Source organism: Podarcis raffonei, chromosome 10, assembly GCF_027172205.1.
Source record: "Podarcis raffonei isolate rPodRaf1 chromosome 10, rPodRaf1.pri, whole genome shotgun sequence".
Taxonomy (NCBI): Eukaryota; Metazoa; Chordata; class Lepidosauria; order Squamata; family Lacertidae; genus Podarcis; species Podarcis raffonei.
Window position 1 is genome coordinate 31,929,988 of NC_070611.1, and position 26,749 is coordinate 31,956,736.

General features: G+C 39.2%; 1 protein-coding gene across 1 annotated transcript; it reads left to right on the forward strand.

Annotated features, from left to right (window-relative positions):
* The first annotated feature begins 104 nt into the window (after nt 1-104).
* CAND1 (cullin associated and neddylation dissociated 1) lies at nt 105-24,979 on the forward strand. The gene is made up of 15 exons (XM_053404611.1): nt 105-591; nt 6,605-6,748; nt 8,318-8,472; nt 10,461-10,584; nt 11,449-11,705; nt 11,800-11,905; nt 13,332-13,477; nt 13,955-14,247; nt 14,755-14,896; nt 16,114-17,607; nt 20,275-20,370; nt 21,711-21,880; nt 22,758-22,922; nt 23,676-23,783; nt 24,422-24,979. Exons 1-15 carry the CDS (start codon nt 524-526, stop codon nt 24,644-24,646), a joined length of 3,693 nt encoding a protein of 1,230 aa, XP_053260586.1. The 5' UTR covers nt 105-523; the 3' UTR covers nt 24,647-24,979.
* The last annotated feature ends 1,770 nt before the right edge of the window (nt 24,980-26,749 follow it).

Genomic DNA, 26,749 nt, shown 5'->3' on the forward strand with positions numbered 1-26,749 from the left:
CCGCCCACGGCTGCCTCGGGGAGCCAATCGGGGCCTGCGAAGTAGCGACGTTAGAGCGCGCAGCCCCCCTGCCCCGCCTTTCGCGCGAGGCCCTCCTTGAACTTTGACCTTAGGCCTCGAGCGCGAGGCAAACAGACGGCCGGGTGTCGGGCCCTCCTCCTCCTCCATTCGCCTGAGAGAAGAGAGAGGTCGCTCTCGTTCTTCCTCCTCCTCCTCCTCCCTCCTCACCCCCTCTTCCTCCCGGCCCTCCCTTCTACTGTTCCCGCGCGCGAGGGCCAGGCGCTGGCGATGGTTCTGACCTCCGTGCGGCGCGCGCGCTAATCCTCCCCGCCCCCCGCCCGCCTCGCCTCGTTCCACCCCCGCCTCGGGGAAGAGCGTCGCGCGGAACCGTCGCCGCCGCCGCCTCCTCCGCCGCGCTCTCTCGCCAGACAAGGGCCCGCCCCGTCCCACCCTTCGCCGCCGCCACACACAGCACTGGGCGACGTGGAGCCGGCGAGACGCGGCCCCCACCGGGACCATCAACATGGCGAGTGCCTCGTACCACATCTCCAACTTGCTGGAGAAAATGACGTCGAGCGACAAGGACTTCAGGTAAGGCCTCTCAGGTAGCCCGCTCCAGGTTCGGCCCAGGCGAAAGAGGAGCCTCCTCGCCCTCATACCCCCGACTCACCGATCTCTCCCCCCCCCACTCCGCCGCCGCCTCGGCCTTTTCCGGCTTGCCCCGCCAGACCGCGGCCGCGTCGGTTCTCCTGCCGCACCCAACGTGCCTCGGGCCTGGGTTGGCGCCCGTTGGGCAGGAGGAGGAGGAGGCCGAGCCCCGCTCGTGGCTTTTGTGCTCCGCAGGGCTGCGAAGGGGAGCCAGGAGGCCCTGGCGCGGCCGCACTCGCATCGCTTTTCCTCGGAAAGTTGCCCGCAAGTTTGTTGTTTCTTACGCGCCCCGGAGGCTACTCGGCATTTTGTACTTCCCATTATGCTCGTCCGTGTTGCCGTGTAAGGTGGACTTCTTTCCCCTGCAGTCTGTATTTGCAGCCTTAAAGCAGGTTTAGTTGGAACAAAAGCTGTTGACCATTGGGACTTCTAGTAAGCGTGCAGAGAGTATGAAGCTGTGAATATTGCGATGTACATAGGGATTACTTTTAACATCAGCATTGGCCCATTGGATTCTGTGCTTACTCACTGGCTCTGTTTTAGTTATTTTTTATATAGTGATTTGGTTTTTATACATCCAGTTTCTAGTACAGAAGATGGATAAAATGTTGCAGACACACTGGTTTTTCTCTCTTTGGTGTGGTAGAACATGCTTCCTTTCATTCCTAATTAGTAAATAACAGTAATAAGAATGTGGCCAACAAAATGGTTTTAATTTTTATCCATAATGCCATAGGTGGAATTAAATTGAACACAAATATTCTTAATCAGGCAATATAGTTGATCCTTTGAAATAGTACTTTTCAGTACATGCAGTACTTTTGATAAGAGTTTAGTATTGGCTCTAACTTCTTGTGGTTTCACATTTCTTGTCAAAGATGATCTTAGTATAATAAAATTCCTTTAGAGAATGTACTTTGATATACTATTTTATTACATGTGGTAGTCTTACATGTATGTATGTGCGTAGCAGAAAAGGTATTCACATACATGCATTTTGCATATTCTTTACTACATAGATATTGTTCCTGTATAAGAATTTGTCATGTTTCATGTGGTTGTAAGTGTGGTAACATAGAAACATGAATTCACCTGTGAAGGGCTGTAAGGCAGTGCAAAATCCTGTGGCCCAACCCTGATTCTGTATGGTTTGGTTAAGGTATTAGAAGTATTGCACCTGCATCAGTTTAATGAACCAAGTTACTTGTCACATCTTCATACTAGTTTGATTTTGTTTGTTTTGTGTTACTCAGAATGGGTGCTGATTCACTCTTGAAAATGAACCATATATGAGCTAGTTAGAGGCACTCTCTGAAGATGTCACTCCACCATAATTTGACTTGCCATTGTGAGCTCCTTCATTAATGTGCAGCTCACCTGTTGATATATTCCTCTGTATTTTAAACTTCTTGTATTCCTTTCATCTGCTTCCTTTTCAGCCCTTATGTCAGTCAGAAAATCCTGTGTGTAATTGGTTTGCAGTTCTGGCCTAGTTGCATGTGAAGGTCTGGAAGAAATTGGGAAAGTTGGGGACACCTATTCTAATCCCACCACCACTACTTTTCTAAGTCTCCCCCTTCACATATTTATTTCGGAGCTCCTAACTTTGAATGGAGGACCAGAAATGTACCCATGGGCTCAAACACACCTTCATCTCTCCCCACCCTTTCCTTTCCAGTGCTTGCTACAATGCAGCAGCTTTATTTTTGCACAAATGGTAATGCTAAATAATCATGTTCATTTAACAGCTGGAGTTTGAAGCAAATTTTGAACTTTGATTAATGGTTAATCAAACTTTGACTATGGTTAGTATGTTACATTAGTGTAAAAGTAATGTAATGTCCAACAAGAGAAGGCAGTTATTTTCACAGAAGTAGGAACATAGAAACACATGATCTCACATGGCATGTGTTTTACCTATGCACTAAGCTGCTGTGGGACCTTTTGCATTTTCCTGTACATGTGAGGGAGAGAAAATGTAATACCATTTGTCCCAACAGCTTCTTTTATTTACTTGAGTCAAGAGGTACAGGTAGCAATCATTCAAGATCATACCTTTGGCATTTGCTCAAACTGTACTATTGGCCAGGAAAGAGAACATTGAGGACTTTCTGTACCCATTACCATTACTGCCGGAAACAATTGAAGCAGTGCACAAGAATATAAAAATGAAGTAAAATATTAAAAGTAGTCATCTTAAAAGACAATAAAGCCGTTATGCGAACTCTAAAGCAATATAACCATTCTTACAAACTCTAAAAACTATAAAGCATTTCTACAGATGTACAATCAAAATTCCATAAATGATTGGGTTTTTGCCTCTACATAATTCCATCCTCATTTCAGACATTGTGATATATTGTGATGTTCAGCTGATAATATATTGCCAATGTTGAAAACCTGATATTGCCCAGTCCTCACTGGGTCACACCTCAGGGAAAGCCTTCTTAAAAAGTCTTCACTCAGTTCCTAAACATTATGATGCTAGTCACTTGTCTAGTTTGGGCTGGTAATTGAATCCAGAGTTTCCAGTACATCTCTGGGGCATGTGGTACTAGGTGTAGCAGCATGATGGAGCCATCTTTTTCCATGATTTCTTTTTAAAAATGAAGCTTTGAAGGCATGAGCTAGGTTTGTTACAGTTTTCCATAAATGCTGCAGAACTACATTTTTAATACAACAAAAACATTCTATATCTTTGAAAGAAGTTTCAAGTAATTTACTGTGTGCATTGAAGAGACATGCAAGATGACAATACAAATTGTTATTGAACATCTCTTAGTTTTCACTGTCGAATTACACTTCAACATTTTTAATAAATTTAAAATGATTAAAAGTATGAGAGATTGCAAATCCCCTATTATAATCAACTTTAAAGTTTCAACAATATTTTGTAAATATCAGACCTTGAAATGTGTCCAGGAAAAGCAAGTGGTGAATATTTAGATTGGTGGCTCTGTTTATTGAGCCTTTTTTCCACATTACACGTATTTTTATCTATTTAGAATACATCTCTTACTGTTGTCACAGTTGGGGTGCATATGTGCGTATAAATGGGTATACTGAAGAATTAATCTAATTCTTAAAATGTGAATGGCCCTTTTGTACTTGCAGTTAATGTGTTTTGTGGTTTTGCACTCAGTAATGCATATTTGTGGCCAAAATTGGATTCCTGCCCTTGCTTAGTATTATGGATGTAGAACCAGCGGGTGATAGGTTTTTCAAGATATATTCAGCCTTGCCATTTATTTCTTGCTTAAATAACTGAGTGGCAGACTGCATCTGCCTTCCTTCCACTGTTGGTGCTGTTTATTTATTTTCTGGATTTGTAGCATACATTTTAACAAATACCGGGGTTGGAAACCTGTAGCACTCTAGATGATGTTGGACTCCAACTCATCCCTGGCAGGTTTCCCCATAATTGGGCTTAATTTTTTTATGGCTGGTCACTGTATTAAACTGCAGTGAATATGTTAAAGCAGTGGTTCACAAACTCTTCTTTGGGCTACACTTTCAGAATAAAAATTTGCTTGTGCCACACAAAAATTTTTATTGACAAGAAATACATTGGGAAACAAAAAGAAGCAACACCTAGCTTTGCTTCATTTATAACATAGAACATAACTACTTTATAATATGATCATGGGCATCCATAAAGTATAAAACAATGCAGCTACATAAGAACATGAACAGTGGTACCTCAGGTTACAAATGCTTCAGGTTACAAACACTTCGGGTTACAAGCTCCACTACCCTGGAAGTAGTATCTCAGGTTGAGAACTTTGCCCCAGGATGAGAACGGCAGCAGAAGGCCCCATTAGCAAAAGCACGCCTCTAGTTAAGAACAGTTTCAGGTTAAGAACGGTTCTCCGGAACGAATTAAGTTCATGACCCGAGGTACCACTGTAATTATAAATGAGCCTCTTACATACGTACCTTAAGCAGTGCTTTTTTTCGGGGGGACGCAGGGGTACACATACCCCCAAACATTTTGTCAATCTGTACTTTTGTCCATTTACTGTATTTATTTTTCCAGATTTGAACTTTAACATGGTGATTTTCATGAGTCAAACTTTTTTTTAGAAAAAAAGCACTGACCTTAAGTATGTATACCAATGCGATGAGAGGTATGAGCTTGCAGGATCACTTGGTGCTCTTTCTCTCATTTTGAAAATATGGCAACAACATCTATTCATATTCTTCAATTTAAAAAACTATATAATACTACACTGAAATGTTTAAATGTTTCTTTGATTGTCCTTGAATCTTCCCACTACACTTGCCATCCTCTCCTGGCCTTTGAGAAGCATTGTGTTAAAGCCATATGCATAAAACAAAACCCCACAAGCAGAAGCACCAGCTGCTGGTGTTTTCGTTACCTACCTGCAAAACTTCACACAGGTGCTATGCTAAGATGTATAAAAAACAGTAAAGTGCCTCAGTAGCTGTCATCATTTAAGAACAAAATAATCTCTCTTAAGACAAAAGAGCAAAAAGCACGCACCAGCAGTGGTAGCTGACACAGTGCTTTCCAGACTTTATGGTTTCGAACTCCCACCATCCCGGACAATTCACCATGCTGTCTGGGCTGGTGGGAGTTGTAGTTTAGAACATCTGGAGGAACCATGTTGGCTACTCCTGCTGTACAGGGGTGGCCAGGCTAGTGAGTGTTGAGGGAAACAGAAGACCCCTGTGCAATATTTGTTGACCAAGTCTCCATTAATAAAAACCACAGTAAACAACAACCATCTTTTGTTCATGACATAGTATAAAGTTGTTTCCAATATTCTGTGCAGCTGTTATTTATTACATTTATAATCTGCATTTCATTAGGCTTATTATTTTATTTTTATTATTTCATTAAAATATGTATACTGCCTAATACTTACAGGTCTCAGGGTGGGCATAGAGTTCTGCGGTGTCACCCTTCCAAACTTGCTTAGTGTTAGCAAAGTTATTACAACATGTGCCTTTGAACTGTGCTCTAGAACCTATCTATGTTATAGCATAAAGATATTGCATATGATAACTTCTTCAATGTAATAAAATATTAGAAATTTATTAAAAGCTGCTGATACAGATACTATGAAAACTGCTATTAAAATATTTGCACCCTAATATTCTACTATTCAAAAGTAGCATGTTGCTTATTAGTTATGAATGACATCTAATGCTACCATTCTGTTTATGGAATGGATTTTGATTCAGTGGAAGCATCCACTATAACATAAGAGTAGGAGAGGTGATTTTTACTGATTTCCCCCTTCCTGCTTCAAGTCCCCCTGCACCACCTTTCATGCCATTCTGGAAGGCCTCTCAACCTTTTGGATCCGGGTTTGTTGGGGACACAAGTGGCTGCAGTGAGAAGGGGGAATCTGCAAAAGTCATCTGCCCATCTTTTTACATTAGTGAACTTTGGGGGATGGGAATACAGTCGAGTTGTCATTTGTGCATATTTAATTTCCGCAATCACAGCTTTACGTCTTTGGCGACCAGCCAGCTGACACCGCACAAATTACATGAAGGCAAGGTGGAGAGCTTAAAAGTTCTTTCTGTGACACGAAAACCCAGTGTGGAAAGAGCTTTTAAACTCTCTGCCTTGCTTTTGAGGCTCTGAGAAGTTTTTGCTACACAAACCTTTTTCAGAGCCAAGTATGTAAGGCAGAGAGCTAAAAGCTCTTCGTTGCATTGGCAGGGGAGGGGGGGGGGAGACCTGCTTTGGTGCTGGCTTTGGGAAGGTAAGGATGCTTGCATGGGTCAGTTCTGGGGTTGTTTTAACACTGCAATTTTGGCTTTATGTGCCATCTCCAGAACGTAACCCCTGTGCACGTTGCAAGTCAAATGTATACACTTGATATGGTTTTTAATGTAAGCCCATTTGAATATGAATTGTGGAAAACATTAACTTAAATTGTGCTGTAAAGCTATAGTATGAATTGCCTTTTCTTTTGTATAGGTTTATGGCAACAAATGACTTGATGACTGAACTACAGAAAGATTCTATCAAGTTAGATGATGATAGTGAAAGGAAGGTTGTGAAAATGATTCTGAAGTTGCTGGAAGATAAAAATGGTGAAGTACAAAATTTAGCAGTCAAATGGTATGTATGTGTCTGTGATTAGAGTTTTTAAATTCTTATGCATTGACTTGATTCTATATTGAGCGTATAAGAATTGCTTTGTTTGTCTAGTCCAGCATTTTGTCTCCATAAAATGCATGTTTGATGCCCCTGGGAAGATCACCAGCAGAGTATAATGGAGATAGATCATATTCTTGTTTCCTATTGGATTACATTTTTGGTATTGTGACTATTAGTCAGCGAAATATTGCTGTTCCTTCTGAAACTCCTGCTGGTCAATTTCATTAGTTGACTCTCAAAGAAAAAAAGATAGTAGTCACTCTTTCTACACATTTCATATTTTTAGAAATATCTGAAGAGATCTGTATTTCATGCCTTCCCGTCTGTTTGAAGGCCAAAGGTGGAGTGAATGATCACTTGATCATACATCTTAATATTGTAATGGTCCCTGTAATTACTACTTAGCTAGTCTACATATAATTGTATAACAAAGGAGATGGTGTTTGGTTTAGATATATTTAAAAGTTGGATAGTTGTGTCATTATGGATAACGGACATGAATTTAAAATTAATTATTAACTTACATTTTCCTGATGTGAGGATGCAGCTTGAAATAACCTACTGAAATTGTTAGTAACTTGTTTGGACATGTCACAAAATATCATGTTAGTTAACAGAGTAGATTATCACTCTGTATTTGTGATGTTAATACTGCGGTGGGGAACCCCTGGCCTGTAGACTTAATTAGCCCCAGCAGGCTTCTCCAGTTGATCTCTGAGGCCATTTTGGTCAAGCCACACCCACTTGCCCTGCATCAGACATAATATATGATATCAGGTATGGGACAGGTAAAAATGTGGCTCCATTCTGAAAGTGGGGTTTGCTGGCACTTTTATCAGCAGCACCTGAAATCAAACCACATGTGCAAAGGGGAAGGCATCTTGCCTGATATTTGCTGTTGGATGATTGACCTATCAAAATTGCCCATGGGTTTTGGGGGCCTGGGGTGGATCTGCACATAGGGAAAACCACTATTAATAACTCAGAAATTAAATCGTTGTAACAACAACCACAAAAATGCTATGGAAAATCACAAAGAATTTTTTTTTACTCTCCAGCACCATCTGGTGTTGCATGTTTATTATGTATTCAAAACACTTTTTTGACTAACGGAGCTAAGTTCCAATAAATTGTTCCATATACATCCTGTAAATGTGGCATTAGTTGCCAACTTTGAGAATGTCTCAGGATGTTTTATAAAACTATATTCGCCCGAATGCAGGTTACCATAGATTGACCTGTCTGTGCAGTCGACTCCTGGAACTGTTCGAAAATCGAGACGTGGCTTCCAATTGGCTGCAGGAGCATCCTGCAGCCAATTGGAAACTGCGCCAGATGTTCAGCTTCCGAAAATCATTCGAAAACCGGAACACTCACTTCCAGTTTTCGATTGTTCAGGAGCCGAAACGTACAAGTTCCAAGGCATTCGGCAACCAAGGTACGAGTGTACAGGTAAGTGAATTTCTAACATTTTAGATGTGATGAATCAGTTTTTAAAGTGTATTAAATGCTGTTTTGGTTTCGTTACAGCCTTGGGCCCCTGGTGAGTAAAGTGAAAGAATACCAAGTGGAGACAATTGTAGATACCCTCTGTACTAACATGCTTTCTGATAAAGAGCAGCTACGTGATATTTCAAGCATTGGCCTTAAAACAGTCATTGGAGAACTTCCTCCTGCTTCCAGTGGTAATTTCTACTACTTCTCTATATTTAGTCATTTCTCTTCTAGTTTGATATTGATTAATGAAATTGGATTCAGTTAAATTCTAGCTAACACTAAGATTTACTTAACTTGGAGATAAAAGATTTTTCTGATGCCATCTTTGTCCTTAGATGTTCTTATTGTGTTCTGATTTTTAGCTGGGGTATTTGTGTTTGGAGAAGAGACAAGAGGAGTTCAAGAACTAAAGCTTGTGGACATATTATGGTCTTTGGTTAAGGTTCTGTGTATGGTATTCTGTAACACCATTATGTTGTGCAGCATGGCCCAGGATTTATGCCTGAAAGTGTGCAGACTGTGCTACAGTCGTCGTTAATTTCCCCCAGTAAGGTTGTGTGGTGTAATTGATGCTTTTGCTATGTAACATTTGAAGTTTCACAAGGATGGCAGTCTACAGTAATTCAGTGGGCCTCTGGGTCAGCAACTTTGTACCTCATTCCATTCTGTCCAACTGAAGGTTTTTCTTGGCCCCTTTGATTCATCCTGATTCTCTTCTGCTGCTGATCGGCTCTTGTTAATGCTAGCTATTGATCATACCAAGAATTATACAAAAATATTTCTAAGTTTTAAGGTACAAACATTTTTTTCTGGGGGTAATTCACCTCCTGTTGTAGCTAACGCTGAAACTAGTGTTTTAAATTTCACCTCTTAAATTAAATATGAATCCTCACCTCGAGGAAAAGAGTCGTTCAGTCTGGTTTTAATCTCAGACTACTTGTGACAGTACTTTTAGAAAAGTGAAAATAATGGAAATAAATAGAACATATTGAATCCAAACTGCAAAAATCCACAATTCAACCTGATTTTATTTTTAATGGCCTTCAGTTTGGGATCCTGATTTTGCTAGTTGGTCAATGAATTTCCTGTATTAGGAAAGGAGTGCTACTACTGAGTTTCTGTGTAATTAGTGTCTGTGAAAGAAACACATACAATGAAGTTCAAATTACAAATTAAAAGCTTGAGAAAGTACCTTTGACTTTTACAATAACAGTGTTCCCTTTATATAATCTTGAGGTGCAAATGCTATTGTTTATGTAGCACAAACACACTTTTGGTGGGGGGGCAGGTTTTACAGAAGTATAACAAATATTGAGAGAAAAATTAAGAGGGCCTTTTCAGTAGTGGCACCCTCACTGTTGAACACCCTCCCATCAGATGTCAAAGAGATAAACAATTACACGACTTTCCGTAGACACCTGAAGGCGGCCCTGTATTGGAAAGTTTGTAATGTTTTGCTGTGTTCTGTTATATTCTGTTGGAAGCCCCCTAGAGTGGCTGGGGCAACCCTGTCAGATGGGCAGGGTACAAGTAATTTATTATTATGGTTATGATTGTTACAGACCAGTGATAACTGTACATGTTCAGTGGGCACAGAATGCTCAAAGAAAAATTAAACAAAACTGGGAGGGGATGGAAATGGAATGGAATATCCTCAACAGAAGTAACCAAGAGTTCAACACTTTATTGAAATTCTCACTTGTAAAACAGTAATAGAAGTCTTTATATATGCACCTGTTCTGCTTTACTAGCTAGTTTCTTCTAATATACTGCTTCTAAATAATCCTCAGTGAAATTTGAGCCATGATCAGGAATGCAGGGAGGGCTTTACTCGTGGATTGCTCTTACTGGATTATGGTGTATGCATGTGTGTGTGTTTTCCTGCATTACCAGAGTTCAGATTACTAGGCAGTAATCAGAATGAAGTGGACTCTACTCCATGAAAGTTTGTCATACTAAATTTGTTAGTCCTTACGATGCCACAAGACTGTTAGTTGTTTTTGCTGCAACACAGACTAACACTGCTACCCACAATAATTGGTTCTAATAAATCGTATCACGAGATAACCCACACTTGTTTTGGAAATGGCTCAAGTTCATACCAAGTTTGTTACATGTCTTGTGAAATTGCATATATATGCTGACAAAATGTTATTATGGTATTTCCCAATTCTAGGTTCTGCATTAGCAGCTAATGTTTGTAAAAAGATCACTGGGCGTCTTACCAGTGCTATCGCCAAGCAAGAGGATGTGTCTGTTCAGTTAGAGGCCTTAGACATCATGGCTGATATGCTAAGCAGGTAAACATGTTAAAAATGCTTGTAAACAATAATTCCTTTAAAAAGTTGTGTAATGTTCATATGCAGGTCAAATGTTTGGAGACTTTTTATTGAAGAGAATGTTAATGAAGCTGAATGAGTGCAGAGTTGTTAAATGCATAATAAATGTAATGCTGAAGCTGAATTTGCATTAATTATTGCTTCCATTTTCAATAATTGAGAGAGCTTTTTGATATTTTGGATAGAGAAAAGACAGCTAAGAGATACTTAGGGAAAAGCTTTGAAGTGTAAATTTAGGGGGAAACCTGGAGTAAGATCATGTCAACATATTGCACTGTTACTCAGAAATCTATGCTTGCTGCCAATTTGTTCGAGACCAAATTGAAGGTGTTACTACTAGTATAGAAAGTCGTTACAGCTTGGGACCAGTATACTAGAAGGATTGCCTTACCTTATAGATGTCTACAGAATTGGCACTTTTACAAGTGCCCCATAATGTTCATGCTGCACTTGTAGGAAATATGCTTTTTAGTTTGGCAGAACCTATACTCCCTTCATCATTGACTTTAGGCAGGTCCCTTTCCTGTACTGTTTATGGTGCTTGCTAAAAACATTTTTGTTAAGGCAAGCCTATCCAGCTGTTGATATGTATTTTAATATGTAATTTGATTTTGTAACGCATATTTTCTTAACTGCTGACGTGGTATATATGTTAGTTTGTAACTCTTGACCTTTATTGATAATTTCAGTCTATATTTTATGTAAACCACTTAGAGGTTTTTATGATTAAGTGGCTTACAAATTCCATTAAATAAAATTTTAAAAATGGAAATGCCCGGACAATAAAATTTGTTTTATTCTAACTTAATTTTTGTCTCTTTTAAGGCAAGGAGGATTGCTCGTTAACTTCCATCCTTCTATTCTGACATGCCTGCTTCCTCAGCTGACTAGTCCAAGGCTTGCTGTGAGAAAAAGAACCATCATTGCTCTTGGTCATCTTGTTATGAGTTGTGGAAACATAGTGTTTGTTGACCTCATTGAGCATCTGTTGACAGAGCTTTCTAAAAATGATTCCATGTCAACAACAAGGACCTATATACAGTGTATTGCTGCCATCAGTAGGCAAGCAGGTCATAGAATAGGTAAATAAATTTGCATATTATTGAAATCTTCCTATTTTTCACATGAAATGTTAAATGTTCCCCATGAATGACTGTTTCTGTTTTCTGTTGTCAGGTGAATACCTGGAAAAAATTATCCCTTTGGTAGTAAAATTCTGTAATGTAGATGATGATGAGCTTCGAGAATATTGCATTCAAGCATTTGAATCTTTTGTTAGGAGGTAAGGTGGTAATAGGTGCACTTGTTTTTTCCTGGTTAACTTAACAGTATGAAACACCGTATTTTTCGCCCTATAGGACGCACTTTTTCCCCTCCAAAAATGAAGGGGAAATGTGTGTGCGTCCTATGGGGCGAATGCAGGCTTTTGCTGAAGCCTGCAGAGCGAGAGGGGTCGGTGCGCACCGACCCCTTTCGCTCTCCAGGCTTTGCGGACCTCTCCGCAAGCAGCGGGAGCCAGCGCTGGGCTCCCACGGCTTGCAGAGAGCTGCCTGTTTGGGGGCTGGGGTCGGGGGAAGCTCGGGCCTCCCCTGCCCCAGCCCCGCGCCTGGGGGGGAAATTATTTTTTTCTCTTTATTTCCCCCCAAAAACTAGGTGCGCCTTACGGGACGGTGCGTCCTATAGGGCGAAAAATACAGTAAGTTGAAAGCAAGCTTTAGAGGCACTGAGAAGAGGTTCTGGTTAAACATGGTGGGAACCCTTAAATTGTTAAATTGCATAATATTTTGAGTGTCATTGGTAGAAATTAATTTTTTACTGCTTGCATTGCTATCTTTGACTTTAATGCAATAACATCTCCCTAGTATAAATAATGCAGCTATTGAGAAGTGGATTCTTAAAAGTTTCCGTTCAAATCACCACTTCACAGGATACATAGATATAGCTAAACCTAGGCCTTATGATGTGCCAATGCTACAAAGTAGCGTTTCCCCAAAGCATCAGTTGCAGTGAACATGTGCAGAGTCTGATTCTGTCTAATATGTGATGAAAACATCTGCACAGGAATACTTTGCTAAATATGATCTTCCATGTAATTTAGAATAGTATGTGGGGATTACCTCGGAATCAGAATCCTGCATTGCCCTGCCACTCTTCCTCTTCTGCCCCTTCCCCCAGTTGCTTCTGTTGCTTTGTAGCGGAGTGGGAATGGGCATCTAAACATCCAGATTCCAGCCCTTTTGGGGTTAGATGTTCCTGGCATGCACACCTCTAAATGAGAGGAAGTTGCCCTAGAAAGGGCATTGAGAAGAGATGGCACATTGTGCACTGGCTTTGCTTGGGACTTGGCTTGGGAAGTAGCGCTGACTGTGCCAAAATCAGCACATAAGAAATTCATGTGATTCATTGATAAGCACAGAATAATTCATTTGGGTCACTTTCCCCAGATTACTCTGGTTCTCTTGGGATTGCCACCCAGAAGCCCTGCCCTCCCATTTTATCCTGAAAATATTTATTCTTCACTAGCTTGGCCAGAGAGAACCACTTTGTATAGAACAATGGTAAAGTAATATATAATAAGTGGTTCTCTCTGGCCAAGCTAGTGAAGAATAAATATTTTTTTGCTGATAGACCCAGTTCAATCATATAGCAATACTGAGTGATGCTTTATTTTCAGTAGATTCCTAATTAATGTTATGCTTATTATGCAGATGTCCTAAAGAAGTTTATCCTCATGTAACTACCATTATAAACATTTGTCTTAAGTACCTTACATATGATCCCAACTACAATTATGATGATGAAGATGAAGATGAGAATGCTATGGATGCTGATGGTGGAGATGATGATGATCAAGGTGAACTTGTGTGAAGATTGAAATACTCAAGTATCTAAAGATAGCACATACAGTTATTAGTGCAGTATTCTAAATGAAATGTTTTCATAGTGTAATGGCAGAGCTTTGTTAGAAAAGGACACTCCAGCCCGGTCTTTATGAAAGTAATTTGCCTCTTACGGTTGGAGGCCAGCAGGGAGTAACCAAATTTTGTAAATTGTAAATTGCAAACTGGCACTTATAACTAATGGGGGAATGATGTGAAATGTTCAGTGAAGTGAATGTTCCAAGAAAAATCCATTCCTTTTAATGAGGTTTACCTGAGAGCAGTGATTGTCAGATTGATAGTCATTGATTTGCCTAGTGTCGCTTGTATGCTTTGTTTGTATTTGTATTAATACCCAAATAATAAAATACAAAGTGATCTCTAGGCTATGGGCTTTAGTTATGATTTTATATATAACACAGAAACCTTTTATTTCCTCCCCACCCCAAAAGGGAGCGATGATGAATACAGTGATGATGATGACATGAGCTGGAAAGTTAGACGTGCAGCTGCGAAATGCTTGGACGCTGTAGTCAGTACGCGACATGAAATGTTACCAGAGTTCTACAAGACGGTGTCTCCTGCTTTAATTGCTAGATTCAAGGAACGAGAGGAAAACGTAAAAGCAGATGTTTTCCATGCATATCTCTCTCTTTTAAAACAAACGCGTCCTGTGCAGAGTTGGCTCTGTGATCCTGATGCCATGGAACAAGGAGAGACTCCTTTAACAATGCTTCAGAGTCAGGTTGGTGGATAAAACATTGATATTTTGTAAAATAAAAGGCCATATTGTTTGCTCTGGATAAATGTGAGAAAGGGGGAAACATTAATTTGCACCTTTCCCTCAAAGCAACGTGTTTTAGAAAGTTTAGGAGTTTTACTGTCTTTATAATCTAGAGCTTTTGGAATTGTGCTGCTGTCGACCACTTTTGATGCCGAGTGGTGACTGCCTGCTTTCATAATGCGACATAGAATTTCTGTCTCCCCCCACAAGCCCCCTCTGTGCCCAAAAAATGTGGGGGGGGGGGAGGAAGGAGAAACCCCATTATGTGAGCAGATACTTGTTTGTGCTACTTTTAGGCACCTTTGCTATTTTTGAAATCTGCTGGGCTTTCTGCAAAATGCCAAAGCTTACTTCTGTCTGAATGTCCGTGGTCCTCATATTTACTTAAGAATCACACAAAACCTGTCGGGTTGTATATATAAAAAGTGCTAACTGCTGAACATTGTAACAAGTATATAATAATTACAGGTTCCCAACATTGTTAAAGCCTTGCACAAACAGATGAAGGAGAAGAGTGTGAAGACTCGTCAGTGTTGTTTTAACATGCTAACAGAGTTGGTCAATGTCTTGCCTGGGGCTCTCACACAGCATATTCCTGTACTTGTCCCAGGTATGAAAAATATATCTTAACATGTTGTAAAGTTTTAACCTTGACATCTGGTAGTGCTTTGAAGCATGCTTATATATTTTGCATAGAAGTGGCATATTATTAGAATTTTGGTTCTCATGTTGTGTACTATGTGTGTGTATTTTACCAAGCTTTCTACAACTATATCTGTACATTTGCTTGTTCTCTATTGAATTTATTCCTGTACATTGCAACTGGAGTTCCTTGAGAAAGATATTCAGATAGAAGAGATGCTAATAATTGATATTTCTGTTATGGTTGGTAATACAGTCGTACCTTGGAAGTCGAACGGAATCCGTTCCGGAAGTCCGTTCAATTTTCAAAACGTTCAAAAACTAAAGCTCCTGCAGCCAATTGGAAGCCCCAACGGACGTTTGGCTTCCAAACAGTCATTTCTGGGTTTGTAGCATTTGGGAGCCAAAATGTTCGAGAACTAAGCTGTTCAAAAACCAAGGTATGACTTGCTTGCAGTTTTTTATCCGTGGCTTCAGATAAAACATAAAATGCATACAGAATAATGATTCGAAATGGTATGAGAAATGGAAATAATGTGAAAAATATAACCAGGATCAGGGAAGGAGTAATGCAAGTCAGATAGTTTTTAGCAAGATTGTAGACCTTTATTGTGATTGGAGACAATATGCAAGTGTCATTAAACTAGAAAAACCAGTATGCATCCAAAGCATAAAATACCTAGTGGCAAGCCTCCAAACATGAATAGGATTAGGTCCAGGAATCATTTTGTCCTCCCTGCTTCATTCTCTGGCAAACCATATTCTTTTAGTAGCACAAAATTTTTAGATTGGGTGGCTGCTACTAAGCTATTGTAAAATTGCTTGACTGCTAGGTGCATGAAAGAGCAGAAACAGGCCCAAGGAAGCTCTGATTTTGAAGGATTGCTGGTGTGGTTACAGTTAGAAGTGAAACCTAGATTGAATCTGTTGGGTTAATGGGATTTGTATAAAAGGCTTTGTTTGGAAAGATGAGTTCTGAGTAAAAAACTGAGCCAAGAGGAGGTTCAAACTTAGACAAAAATTTTGCTCTTAATGAAAAATATTGGATAAACCATCAAATCACCTTTTCCTATCTGCGCTACTTAAGTATAAGTTCAGAAACTTACTGGTTTGTAACCTGCTTTAAATCAGCAAATGTGCTTCAGATATACAATTGTGTGAATTAACTCTTTATTCTTCTTACAGGGATAATTTTTTCACTGAACGACAAATCAAGTTCTTCTAATCTGAAGATAGATGCTTTATCGTGTTTGTATGTGATCCTCTGCAATCACACACCCCAAGTTTTTCACCCTCATGTTCAAGCATTGGTGCCTCCTGTTGTGGCATGCGTTGGAGACCCATTTTATAAAATAACATCTGAGGCGCTGTTGGTTACCCAGCAGCTTGTGAAAGTCATCCGGCCTCTGGATCAGCCTTCTTCTTTTGATGCAAGCCCTTACATCAAAGATTTGTTTACATGTACAATCAAGAGACTCAAAGCTGCTGATATTGACCAGGAAGTAAAAGAGAGGGCAATCTCCTGTATGGGTCAAATCATTTGCAGTCTCGGCGACAATCTTGGCTCTGACCTTCCTAGTACACTTCAGATCTTCTTAGAGAGACTAAAAAACGAGATCACTCGGCTAACCACTGTGAAGGCTTTGACTCTGATAGCTGGTTCTCCGCTGAAGATAGATCTGAGGCCAGTTCTAGGAGAAGGTGTCCCTATTCTTGCTTCTTTCCTCCGAAAGAACCAGAGAGCTCTGAAACTAGGAACTCTTTCTGCTTTAGATATATTAATCAAAAACTACAGTGACAGCTTGACAGCTGCTATGATTGATGCTGTCCTGGATGAGCTTCCACCTCTCATCAGTGAGAGTGATATGCATGTGTCACAAATGGCCATTAGTTTTCTGACCACCCTTGCTAAAGTTTATCCTTCTTCTCTCTCGAAAATCAGTGGCTCCATACTGAATGAACTTATTGGGCTGGTGAGGTCACCATTATTGCAGGGTGGAGCACTTAGTGCCATGCTAGAATTTTTCCAAGCTCTGGTTGTGACTGGAACAAGTAACTTAGGATATATGGACTTATTGCGTATGTTAACGGGCCCAGTGTACTCTCAGAGTACAGCACTTACTCACAAGCAGTCTTATTATTCCATTGCCAAATGTGTAGCTGCCCTTACACGAGCATGCCCTAAAGAGGGACCAGCAGTAGTAGGTCAGTTTATTCAAGATGTTAAGAACTCAAGGTCAACAGATTCCATCCGTCTCCTTGCTTTGCTTTCTCTTGGGGAAGTTGGACACCACATTGACTTAAGTGGACAAATAGAGCTAAAATCTGTAATATTAGAAGCATTCTCCTCTCCAAGTGAAGAAGTGAAATCAGCAGCTTCTTACGCGTTGGGCAGCATCAGTGTCGGCAACCTTCCTGAGTACCTCCCATTTGTCTTACAAGAAATTACTAGTCAACCTAAAAGGCAATACCTTCTGCTCCATTCCTTGAAGGAGATAATTAGCTCCGCAACAGTGCAAGGCCTCAAACCATATGTGGAGAGCATCTGGTCTTTGCTCCTGAAACACTGTGAGTGTGCAGAAGAGGGTACCAGAAATGTTGTTGCTGAATGCTTGGGGAAGCTTACTTTAATAGACCCAGAGACTCTGCTACCGCGCCTTAAAGGATATTTGCTTTCAGGTTTGTAAACTTTTAATATCTTCATGTACTGTGTTGGGATACCACCCACAACTAATTTCTCCAGAATGGTCCTATTCAGTTGTAATAGTTTCAGACTGGAGTAAATTGATTGTGGATTTGATAGAAGAGAAGGATTTCTTCGGTGCATGTCTTAAACAGAAATTGTAACTCTTAAAAACTGAAAACTAAGTTATGTTTTGCGGGTAATAATTAGAAAATGTCACCCACTTAAGAGGGAAGTATTATAAGGATTTTTGAGACCCATTTAAAAGCATTGTACAAAGAATATTACACAGAAATGATCTACTTAATATTGTCCTGCCAAAAGGATTTCAACAAGGATAGTTTGAGATCAGTCAAAGTGATAGTGATACTGACCAATAGAAATTAGATTTCCTATGTCCATATATTTTTGTGGAAACCCCAGGTGTTGATTCTATTCCACCATTTTTGTCTGTTCTGGTCATCTTTGATTCATCTGGGTGACATATTAGGTATGTGATTACTTATGGAGATAAAAAGAAAAACAAGGGCAGGAAGTCTTCAGCCTACCATTAGCGAAAAAGGTTTGCTAATTCCATGTGCTACAGTTCTTATTGTAATAGAACAATTGGCCATTGCTGCCTAGACAATCCTAGTGGAACACATTTCTATTAGATCTGCGGCCCATTTTTTAAATTGAATTATTCAAACAAACAAAGTCAGACAATATAAGCTAAATAATAAAAACCAAGACAATACGTTCTGTGCATACAAGTGTGGCAGGGGAATGGTTAGTGATCCAGGCCAGTGCTCAAGACATTCAAGCAAATAGATGTGTATAATGAGTCCAGATATCAGATAATTTCCCTTCTTTTTTGTGCTTTTGGAAGGTCACCAGCTGAGTTCTGTCCCTGTATGATATGGGAGTAGACCTCTTCCAATATTGAAGTGTTAGATGTTTAGCCACTACAAGTGCCCTTAGAAAGAAGTTAAATTGTCCCTTCTGTCAGGTTCCAAAGGACCTGTACAGCAAAACATTAAAATCTGAAAACCTAATGTGTCCAAAACCGTTTTTATGTGGCTGCTGTGACCCAATTTTGTTCGGAATAGGATTGCAGATTTAAATAAAATTCATTTTAAAAGGGGGTTGGACAAATTCATGGAGGAGTGGCTATTAGTCATGATGCCTATGTATCTGAGCCAGTATATCACTGTACCACTTCTTGGAGATGAGAAGCAGACAAGTGAAGTCCTAATCGCTTCTCATAGACATCTCAATGACCACTGTGAGAACAGGATGTTGGTCTGATCTAGCAAAGGTTCTTTTTATGTTATTACCTGTATCATACTGCAGAACCATATGGTTGATAATAGTAAGCAGAGTACAAAACCAGAGTTTAAATCTTAACTTGGCTATCAAGCTTACTGGATGACGTTGGGTCAGTCACCATTTCTCAACTTCTTTCACAAGGGGATAATTATGTACACTGACCTGAGCGATTCGAAGAAAGAGCAAAGTTAAAAACATCAGAGTTGGTGGCTATCACTACAGAATCCATAGCTTAGCTATGCTTGGTGTGATGAAGTGCTTCCATTGTCTAAATATGACAAGCCAAAAGTCTATGCTTGCTTATTTTTTTATTTGACACATGATTAATCAGCTTCTCTAGAAACTGTTTAATAGGCCTTTGCTTTGGGATGTGCATGCCAAAGGCACAAAATTCATTATTTGCTTATAGAAAAAAATCAAAGTTAGTATTATTTGCTGGATATACTTCACTGTTCAATGTGTCCCCAGAACAACTTGCTAGATATGAATTACATAAAAACAAAAAAGAGAGATGTAAAAACAGTAACTAGAAAAAAGGAAACAATGTATTGAGGATAAAATATCCTGAGAAAATATGGACTGAAGTTGGCAATGCTGCTATTATTGAGATATTTGTTTTAAATGTTTAATCACAACATACTATCTTAAAATACATAACTTACTACACTCAACTTGGAATGTTTTTAACAACTTGAACCCCATGACATTCCTGCAATGTATCTGTAAAACTGTTGTGTTAAACTGACAGCTTCAGTTCGGAAAGGGGGTGGTTCTTAGCAGAACTGCTACTATAATACACACTAGACTAGGCTTAACATGCATAGAACCTAATTTTGTGTTCCATCAAGTATACCTGCTTGACCAATTTAAGTCCATTGATTTCAGTGGATTGTATACAGCGTTTGTCTTACCCACTGAAACTAATGGACCCAACTAACTGAAGTCCTTTGATTTCAAGTAGGCCAACTCAATGTTTAACTTAGTTGGAGACAGCCCTCTGAGATCTGACCTGTTTATATTGTTTTTCTTAATTACCCGGAGTGATTGCCCCCTGTGACGTGGTAAACTGCTTTTGAATTTAACATTAGGAACCTTTCAAATTCTGCTTGTAATTTGGCATGGGGGGGCAGCTGTTGGGGGGAAAAATGGATTTGTGTGATTCATTTGCGTAGTAAGTAGTTTTTTGAATCCCCACTAAGGAAAATGCTACAGGATGAATTATGTATTAATAAAATACCAGTGTTTTAAAAAGTTGTCATTGTTATTAATAATCATGATGTTTTTGTAATTGCATACTACAGCATGGGACAATGAGGACATTGTTCAAGCATTCTGGTTCATTTTTTTGTTATTAGGATCATCATATGCTCGAAGTTCAGTGGTCACTGCTGTGAAGTTCACAATCTCTGACCATCCACAGCCCATAGACCCATTATTAAAGAATTGTATAGGTAAGTGAAATTGCAATCATTTCAAGCAGTGCAATTTACCTTGAGATGACATACTTTCTTCCATGTGTGCAAGTGAGTGTGTTTTAAAAGGTCAGTATTTTCTAGGTACCGGTGTCAAATGTAGCTTTTTCAGGTCTGGGGAAAAAGAAGGTGACTCAAGTACTTGAGATTTCCCTAGCAAAGGATAATGCTTCCCTTTTAGATAGAAGCAGGGATTCTCCCAGCTTAAAGCAAACTCTTTGTTTAAACATGCTCATTAATTTCTGTATTGTCTATAAATTTATTCAAAGCTGTGTCCAATATTAGTGTAGCACAACAAATGTTCGCTCAAAGATGCTATAATAAAAATTGAGAATGGGTTGTGTAGGTGCAGTATAATCGCTGCAGTCCATGAATGAGGGTTTTTGTGGACTCATTGAATTGTACGTAGTCTAAAAAAAAAAAACCAACCCAGCCTTTTGTGGCTGGGAAAGTAGATATGGTAGCTGGAAAAATCTTACTCCTTTTAAAGTCATTGGTTTATCTTATTCTTGTTTTCCATTTCCTGTATGGTTTCTTTGAAACATGCGTTCCCCTTAAATTGGATAATTAATTTCTTAAAGTACTGGAACAGGGCTGTCTGAGACCATGAACTGTGAAAACTGAAAGTGGCCGTTTTCAGATTTGCTTAATTATGCCACTCATAGAGGAACTGGGGGTGGGGTGGGGGAAGATTGTACAGTGGCACCTCGTGTTATGTTACAAATGCTGCGGGTTACACGCTCTGCTAACCCGGAAGTAGATGCCACTTGTTGTGACCTTCGCCCTGGGATGTGAGCGGAAGCCGTGGTGCGGCAGTAGCGGGAGGCGCCATTAGAGAAAGCGTGCCTCATGTTATGAGTGGTTTTCTGTTACGAATGGACTTCCGGAACGGATTGAGTACGTAACACGAGGTACCACTGTACACATGAAGTTCTCAAAAACTTCTCACAAACTTGATGAATTATCAAAGTAAATTGGTTGTTCAAAAGGGAAATATGCATTGGATTGATAATTGCTGCCGTATTTCACAAAAATGTACGCAAACCAGTTAGTACAAAGTACAGTTATGCTTTTGCAACATGTCGTAAGAGGAAATGTATAAGGAAAGTGAGACTCGCTTTTTATTTATAGTGAGTGTATTGTTGTTTGTCACTTGTAGCCCATTTTTTTCATGAGATGACATACTAATCCAACCTCTCCTAATTCATGGCCCCACCTTTTACAAACATCAATTGGGCAGGGGGAAGCTAGTGGGAAGTTCAAAAGTGGCAAATATTGAACAGGAGCATATGCTGATAACTTTCTTTAAACAATTGCAGGTGACTTTTTGAAAACATTGGAAGATCCAGATCTGAATGTGAGACGAGTAGCTCTGGTAACATTTAATTCAGCAGCACACAATAAACCATCACTAATAAGGGACCTTTTAGATACTGTGCTTCCACATCTTTATAATGAAACAAAAGTGAGAAAGGAACTAATAAGAGAGGTATGTAATCCACTCAGGTTACAGGGTGAGTAAGCAGTGGTGTTCAGAATAGCTAATGTTTTCTGTTTAAGTATTTTTGTGTTCAGATCCTCGTGCAAGTTCAGGCAACTGTTTTTTGTACTGATTAGGTGGCTAACTAAAGCATAGTTCTTCTGGAAAGTTTTGCGTATGAGTGCTTTTACCTAGAATTATTGAAGAAACTCATCATATTTTATATGATGGTAGGAGTTAAGAGAGACCATAAGTTTAGCTTGAGTGAGGAACATACACGAAATATAATTTGAAAACTGCCATATTGTAACGAATTTCAATAAACATCTTTCATAGTACCAGAAATGAAAATACAGGGAAGGTATTGAGCTACTGGAATAAAGAGCAATGCAAAATGTTTTGTGTTCACTACGTGCATTGTTACAAAGGGAGCCAAGCCAAATGAGTCATGTCCCAGAATCTCTTCACAAGTCATATAGGTTTTCCCATACAATCAGCTCCAATTTAATTTTAATGTGATTCATCTTACTGCAGAATTGTGGGCATACAGAGTGTAACTTGCAAATGCAAAACCTACTCTTAATTGTGAAGGGAAATTCAATGTAAGAACATAATTTTGAAAACTGAAGTTTGCTTGCCGCTTAAAAACCAGATAAATAGTGGCAGGTGGTGGGTTGCATGGCTTGGGACATGGAAACTTGCTGTTGTCGGAATGCACACTACTTTCATCAACTTGACTTGAAGAACAATAAATATGACCTCTTGCTTTAAGAACTTTCCCTTGAGGCCATAATGCTCCTTAGTAAATTCTTACTCAGCGTATTTCATTAGCAACTGATAACTAAATGTATTCAGTGCGTTTAACAATTTCTGATCTGATTTGCAGGTTGAAATGGGTCCATTTAAGCATACAGTTGATGATGGTCTTGATATCAGAAAGGCAGCTTTTGAGTGTATGTACACTCTGCTAGATAGCTGCCTTGATAGGCTAGACATCTTTGAATTCCTAAACCATGTGGAAGATGGTTTGAAGGATCACTATGATATTAAGGTTAGTGCTTGTTATTTGTTTATATGTGTATTTGTACACACATATACATATGCATATACATATACAGATGCAGATATTTCTAAGCTAGTTGCTGAACAATTGCAATAAAACAGTAAAAAAACAAAACATGGAAAGGTGGTATTGGCTTTGTACAAAAATTAATGAAAGCTTTTCCTACCCTTTATTCTGTCCTCAGGGTAGGGCACCTAATTCCTTGTCAGTGTGATAGACAGTTGTGGTTATCCCACTTGCTCAACAAGTCTCTATTTGCGCAAACATGATTTCCCCTTCCTATTCTCCTCTGTCCCGCCTCCCTGCACCACCACAGTCTGCTCTGGAGGAGCACCTAGGGTGGACAGCAAAGGAAAGGAAGACTAAGTCTGCTGCTGCTTTTCTTTTCCTTGATTTTGTGCTATTATATGGAAACTGTTTTTCTTAAAGATGATTCCTTCTACAGGAAATAGCCATTGGTAGTCCAGAGGCTTCCAACAATATGAATTACAGTATATTATCAGCTTTGATAAGCAATTGTTTCCAGTTCAGCATGAGTTTGACTAATAAAGACAACATTCAAATTATTGGTTTGGTGGTAGAGAAACATCAAAAAGTATAGTCAAGAGAATATGGATCCTTGATACTGCTTTTTCTCCCTATACTTGTAGAGTCACAGTTAGATTTTCTGATACTTAAAATCTGTTCTTAGCAGTGGCCAAATCTTTGTTATTTATTCAATTTTTATTTCTTCTTAACCAGATGCTAACATTTTTAATGCTGGTGAGACTGTCTACCCTGTGTCCAAGTGCAGTTTTGCAGAGGCTGGATAGACTGGTTGAACCCTTACGTGCTACATGTACAACCAAGGTATTGTGTGAATTGAATTGGTTTGAATTAGCCTACAGGATAATTGTAAAGCATAGTCTCATATATATATTATTTTGGTCACAGACTCCGTCTTGGAAAGATAATCTTTTGAAGCCACTATTCTTTCTCAGCATGCTGTTTCTCTATTTCACCCAGTTTTTTCTCTGATTATATTTTGTAAGCAGCTTTCATATGTGGCTTGTGGTCCTGTCTGTTCAGAGGTTTCTTCACCCATGTGTTACCTACCTTAAGAAACTTTCAGTTATTATTTCAGTTTATACCTAGGAATAGTCTTGATTGAAGCAAAAGCAAGAACTGTGCTTTAGATAGAAGAAAGAGAAGCCTGATTTCTAGCAGCCTGCTTTTGTGGCTATATGCTGGCACTTTTGTTTTAATATTGAGGCTTGTCTAGACAATGTTGTCAGGGGTAATAGTTCAGTAGTTAGTGAATCTCTTAAGCTGGCCACTATTATGTAAGGCTACTAGACATTTCATGCATTCTTGTTTAGTATTCTCTGTTCTGCTGTCACTCAGCAAGCGGACATACTATCTGATGTGGGTATGCGTACATTTGAATAGCTTTCTAGATAGATTTTACTGTTGAATTTATATAATATGCATCTTTTTTAACTAAACAGGTAAAAGCAAATTCTGTGAAGCAGGAATTTGAAAAGCAAGATGAACTGAAGCGATCTGCCATGAGAGCAGTAGCGGCATTATTAACCATTCCAGAAGCAGAAAAGAGTCCACTGATGAGTGAATTTCAGTCACAGATAAGCTCTAATCCTGAGCTTGCAGCCATTTTTGAAAGCATCCAGAAAGATTCGTCGTCCACTAATTTGGAATCAATGGACACTAGTTAGATACTCAGAATGGGAACCATTAATTTGAACCATACGATGCACTGAATTGACAAGTTAAAAACAAACAAACAGAAAAGTATCTAATCTTCACAATGTTCCATTTTACCTTTATGGAGACAGTTTGGCTTTTCCCCATTGTTGCTTTTTTTAGCATTTATTCCAGAAATATGTATTTCCATAACTCAAAAGTTGTAAACCACTCAAGTTTTAGTGGATTTGGACACACATTAAATAGAAATAAAAGGTTAAAACGCATGGTGTATGGAAATAGATTCCAACATCTGTTTGCCCTGTAATGTTTAGGATTAAAAGTTTAAAAATTTGTGACCATGATTTTTCTTTTCCTTTTTTCTTGATATAAAAATCTACTGTGTTTTTGTATAACTTTTGTCTTTCTGTTTCAGCTACATGAATTGATTTGGCTGGCAGTTTAAAAATTGTGTAAGACTTGTTATCGTGCAGAGGTCTTGGGCACAGTTAAAAAAATGCCAACATGTCCTTTTTAAAGGTGTGGGAGTAAACAGTTCCCTGTTGTGCACACTAATTTTGCATGAACAAGTTTACAAATACATGTTATGTGTAAAACAGTATGTGCCGTTTATTAATAATTAAGTTCAAGTGAGTACTGTTCAAATGAGTACTGTTGTATCACTGCAATTTTAAGGTGTCAGTCCTTTCCATGGCAAACTCAGGTGATTAAGTTTGGAAGAGAAATGGGGACACCCAAAAATAAGATGGTGTTTTCTATACCTACCCTAGGTATGTCAAGGTATTTAAACTTGCAAACAAAAAGATTTTTTTAAAGCCACAGACCAAAACCTACAGAAGTCAAATTGCTTGAGAGGAACTTTTGAGCTTCTAGTATCGATGCTGGTGATACTCGAGCCTATAGCTGTGGGGAATGGTCTAAAGCAGTGTTTCCCAAGCTTGAGTCTCCAGCTGTTTTTGAACTACAGTTCCCATCATCCCTGACCACTAGTCCTAGCTAGGGATGATGAGAGTTATAGTCCAAAAACAGCTGGAGACCCAAGTTTGGGAAACACAGTTTTAAAGAAAGAGGAGACTATGTCTGTCAGTGAAGTTCATGGTTGACAGCACATGACAAATTAAATTATGTGATGGTAAAAAGGGGGGGTCATTAAAATACCTTTCCAAAAATATTTTTTAATAATGGTGGGCACCGAAGAACTACTTGATAAAATGAAATTCTTCAGCAATACTTCTTTTTCACATACTGCTCTCAAAGGTGAAGGATCTGGGCCAGCCTTAGGCAATCCTAGAAAGGGCAGAAATAATAGCTTGGCTCATAAGAGATGCTATTGAATGAAGTTCATGGGATGAGAGTTTCTTGTTCCCTTCTTGCCCCTGCCAACACTTGAACCCCTCCCTCAATATTGGTTCAATTTTATGTGGTTTTCTCCTTAGCAATCTTCAACCCATCCAATATTTTCAAGAGATGCTTTTGTGGAGTGAAGGAGACCAAAAATTTTCCTTTTGTGAACTTACTTTACCCTAGGTTCCATGCCCATAACAACTGGAAAAACAGTGGATTTATTTGGAAAAAATCTACTTCATTATTCTGCTGCCAATGTTCATATTTACTGCTAGAAAGATAGAGCCAGGAAACTTAGAAATTAATAGAAAGAAAAAGGGTATTTCCCTCCCATCTTAAGCCTTGCACTGTTTTGGCAAATAGTAGTAAGCTGTTACAGAGGAGTAGATGGACAATGGAAGACCTGTGTTCAAGTAAATTCATTGTGAGCCTTCTGACATGTAAGTTCTTGTTGCCTATGTTCTCTGAGCCCTCTTAACGGTTCTCAGTATAGTAAAAAGAAAAACAAGTTGCATCATAAGAAACTGTAGGTAGTGGGTCCTAAGAACTAAGTAGCAAATGCGTCCTTTACTGAAACTAACAGACAAAAAATGCCTAACAGGTGCTGAAAATCAAGTAGAGTCCAGAATTGCCAGTGGTGGGTCAGATAAACAGGTTTTCCTACAAACTGACACAAGCCTTCTGTTAGGTAGCACAATTCTGAGCTCAATTCAAACTGTAGGTTCTGACCTTTATAGCTCTAAACGGCCTCGGCCCAGTATAGCTCAAGG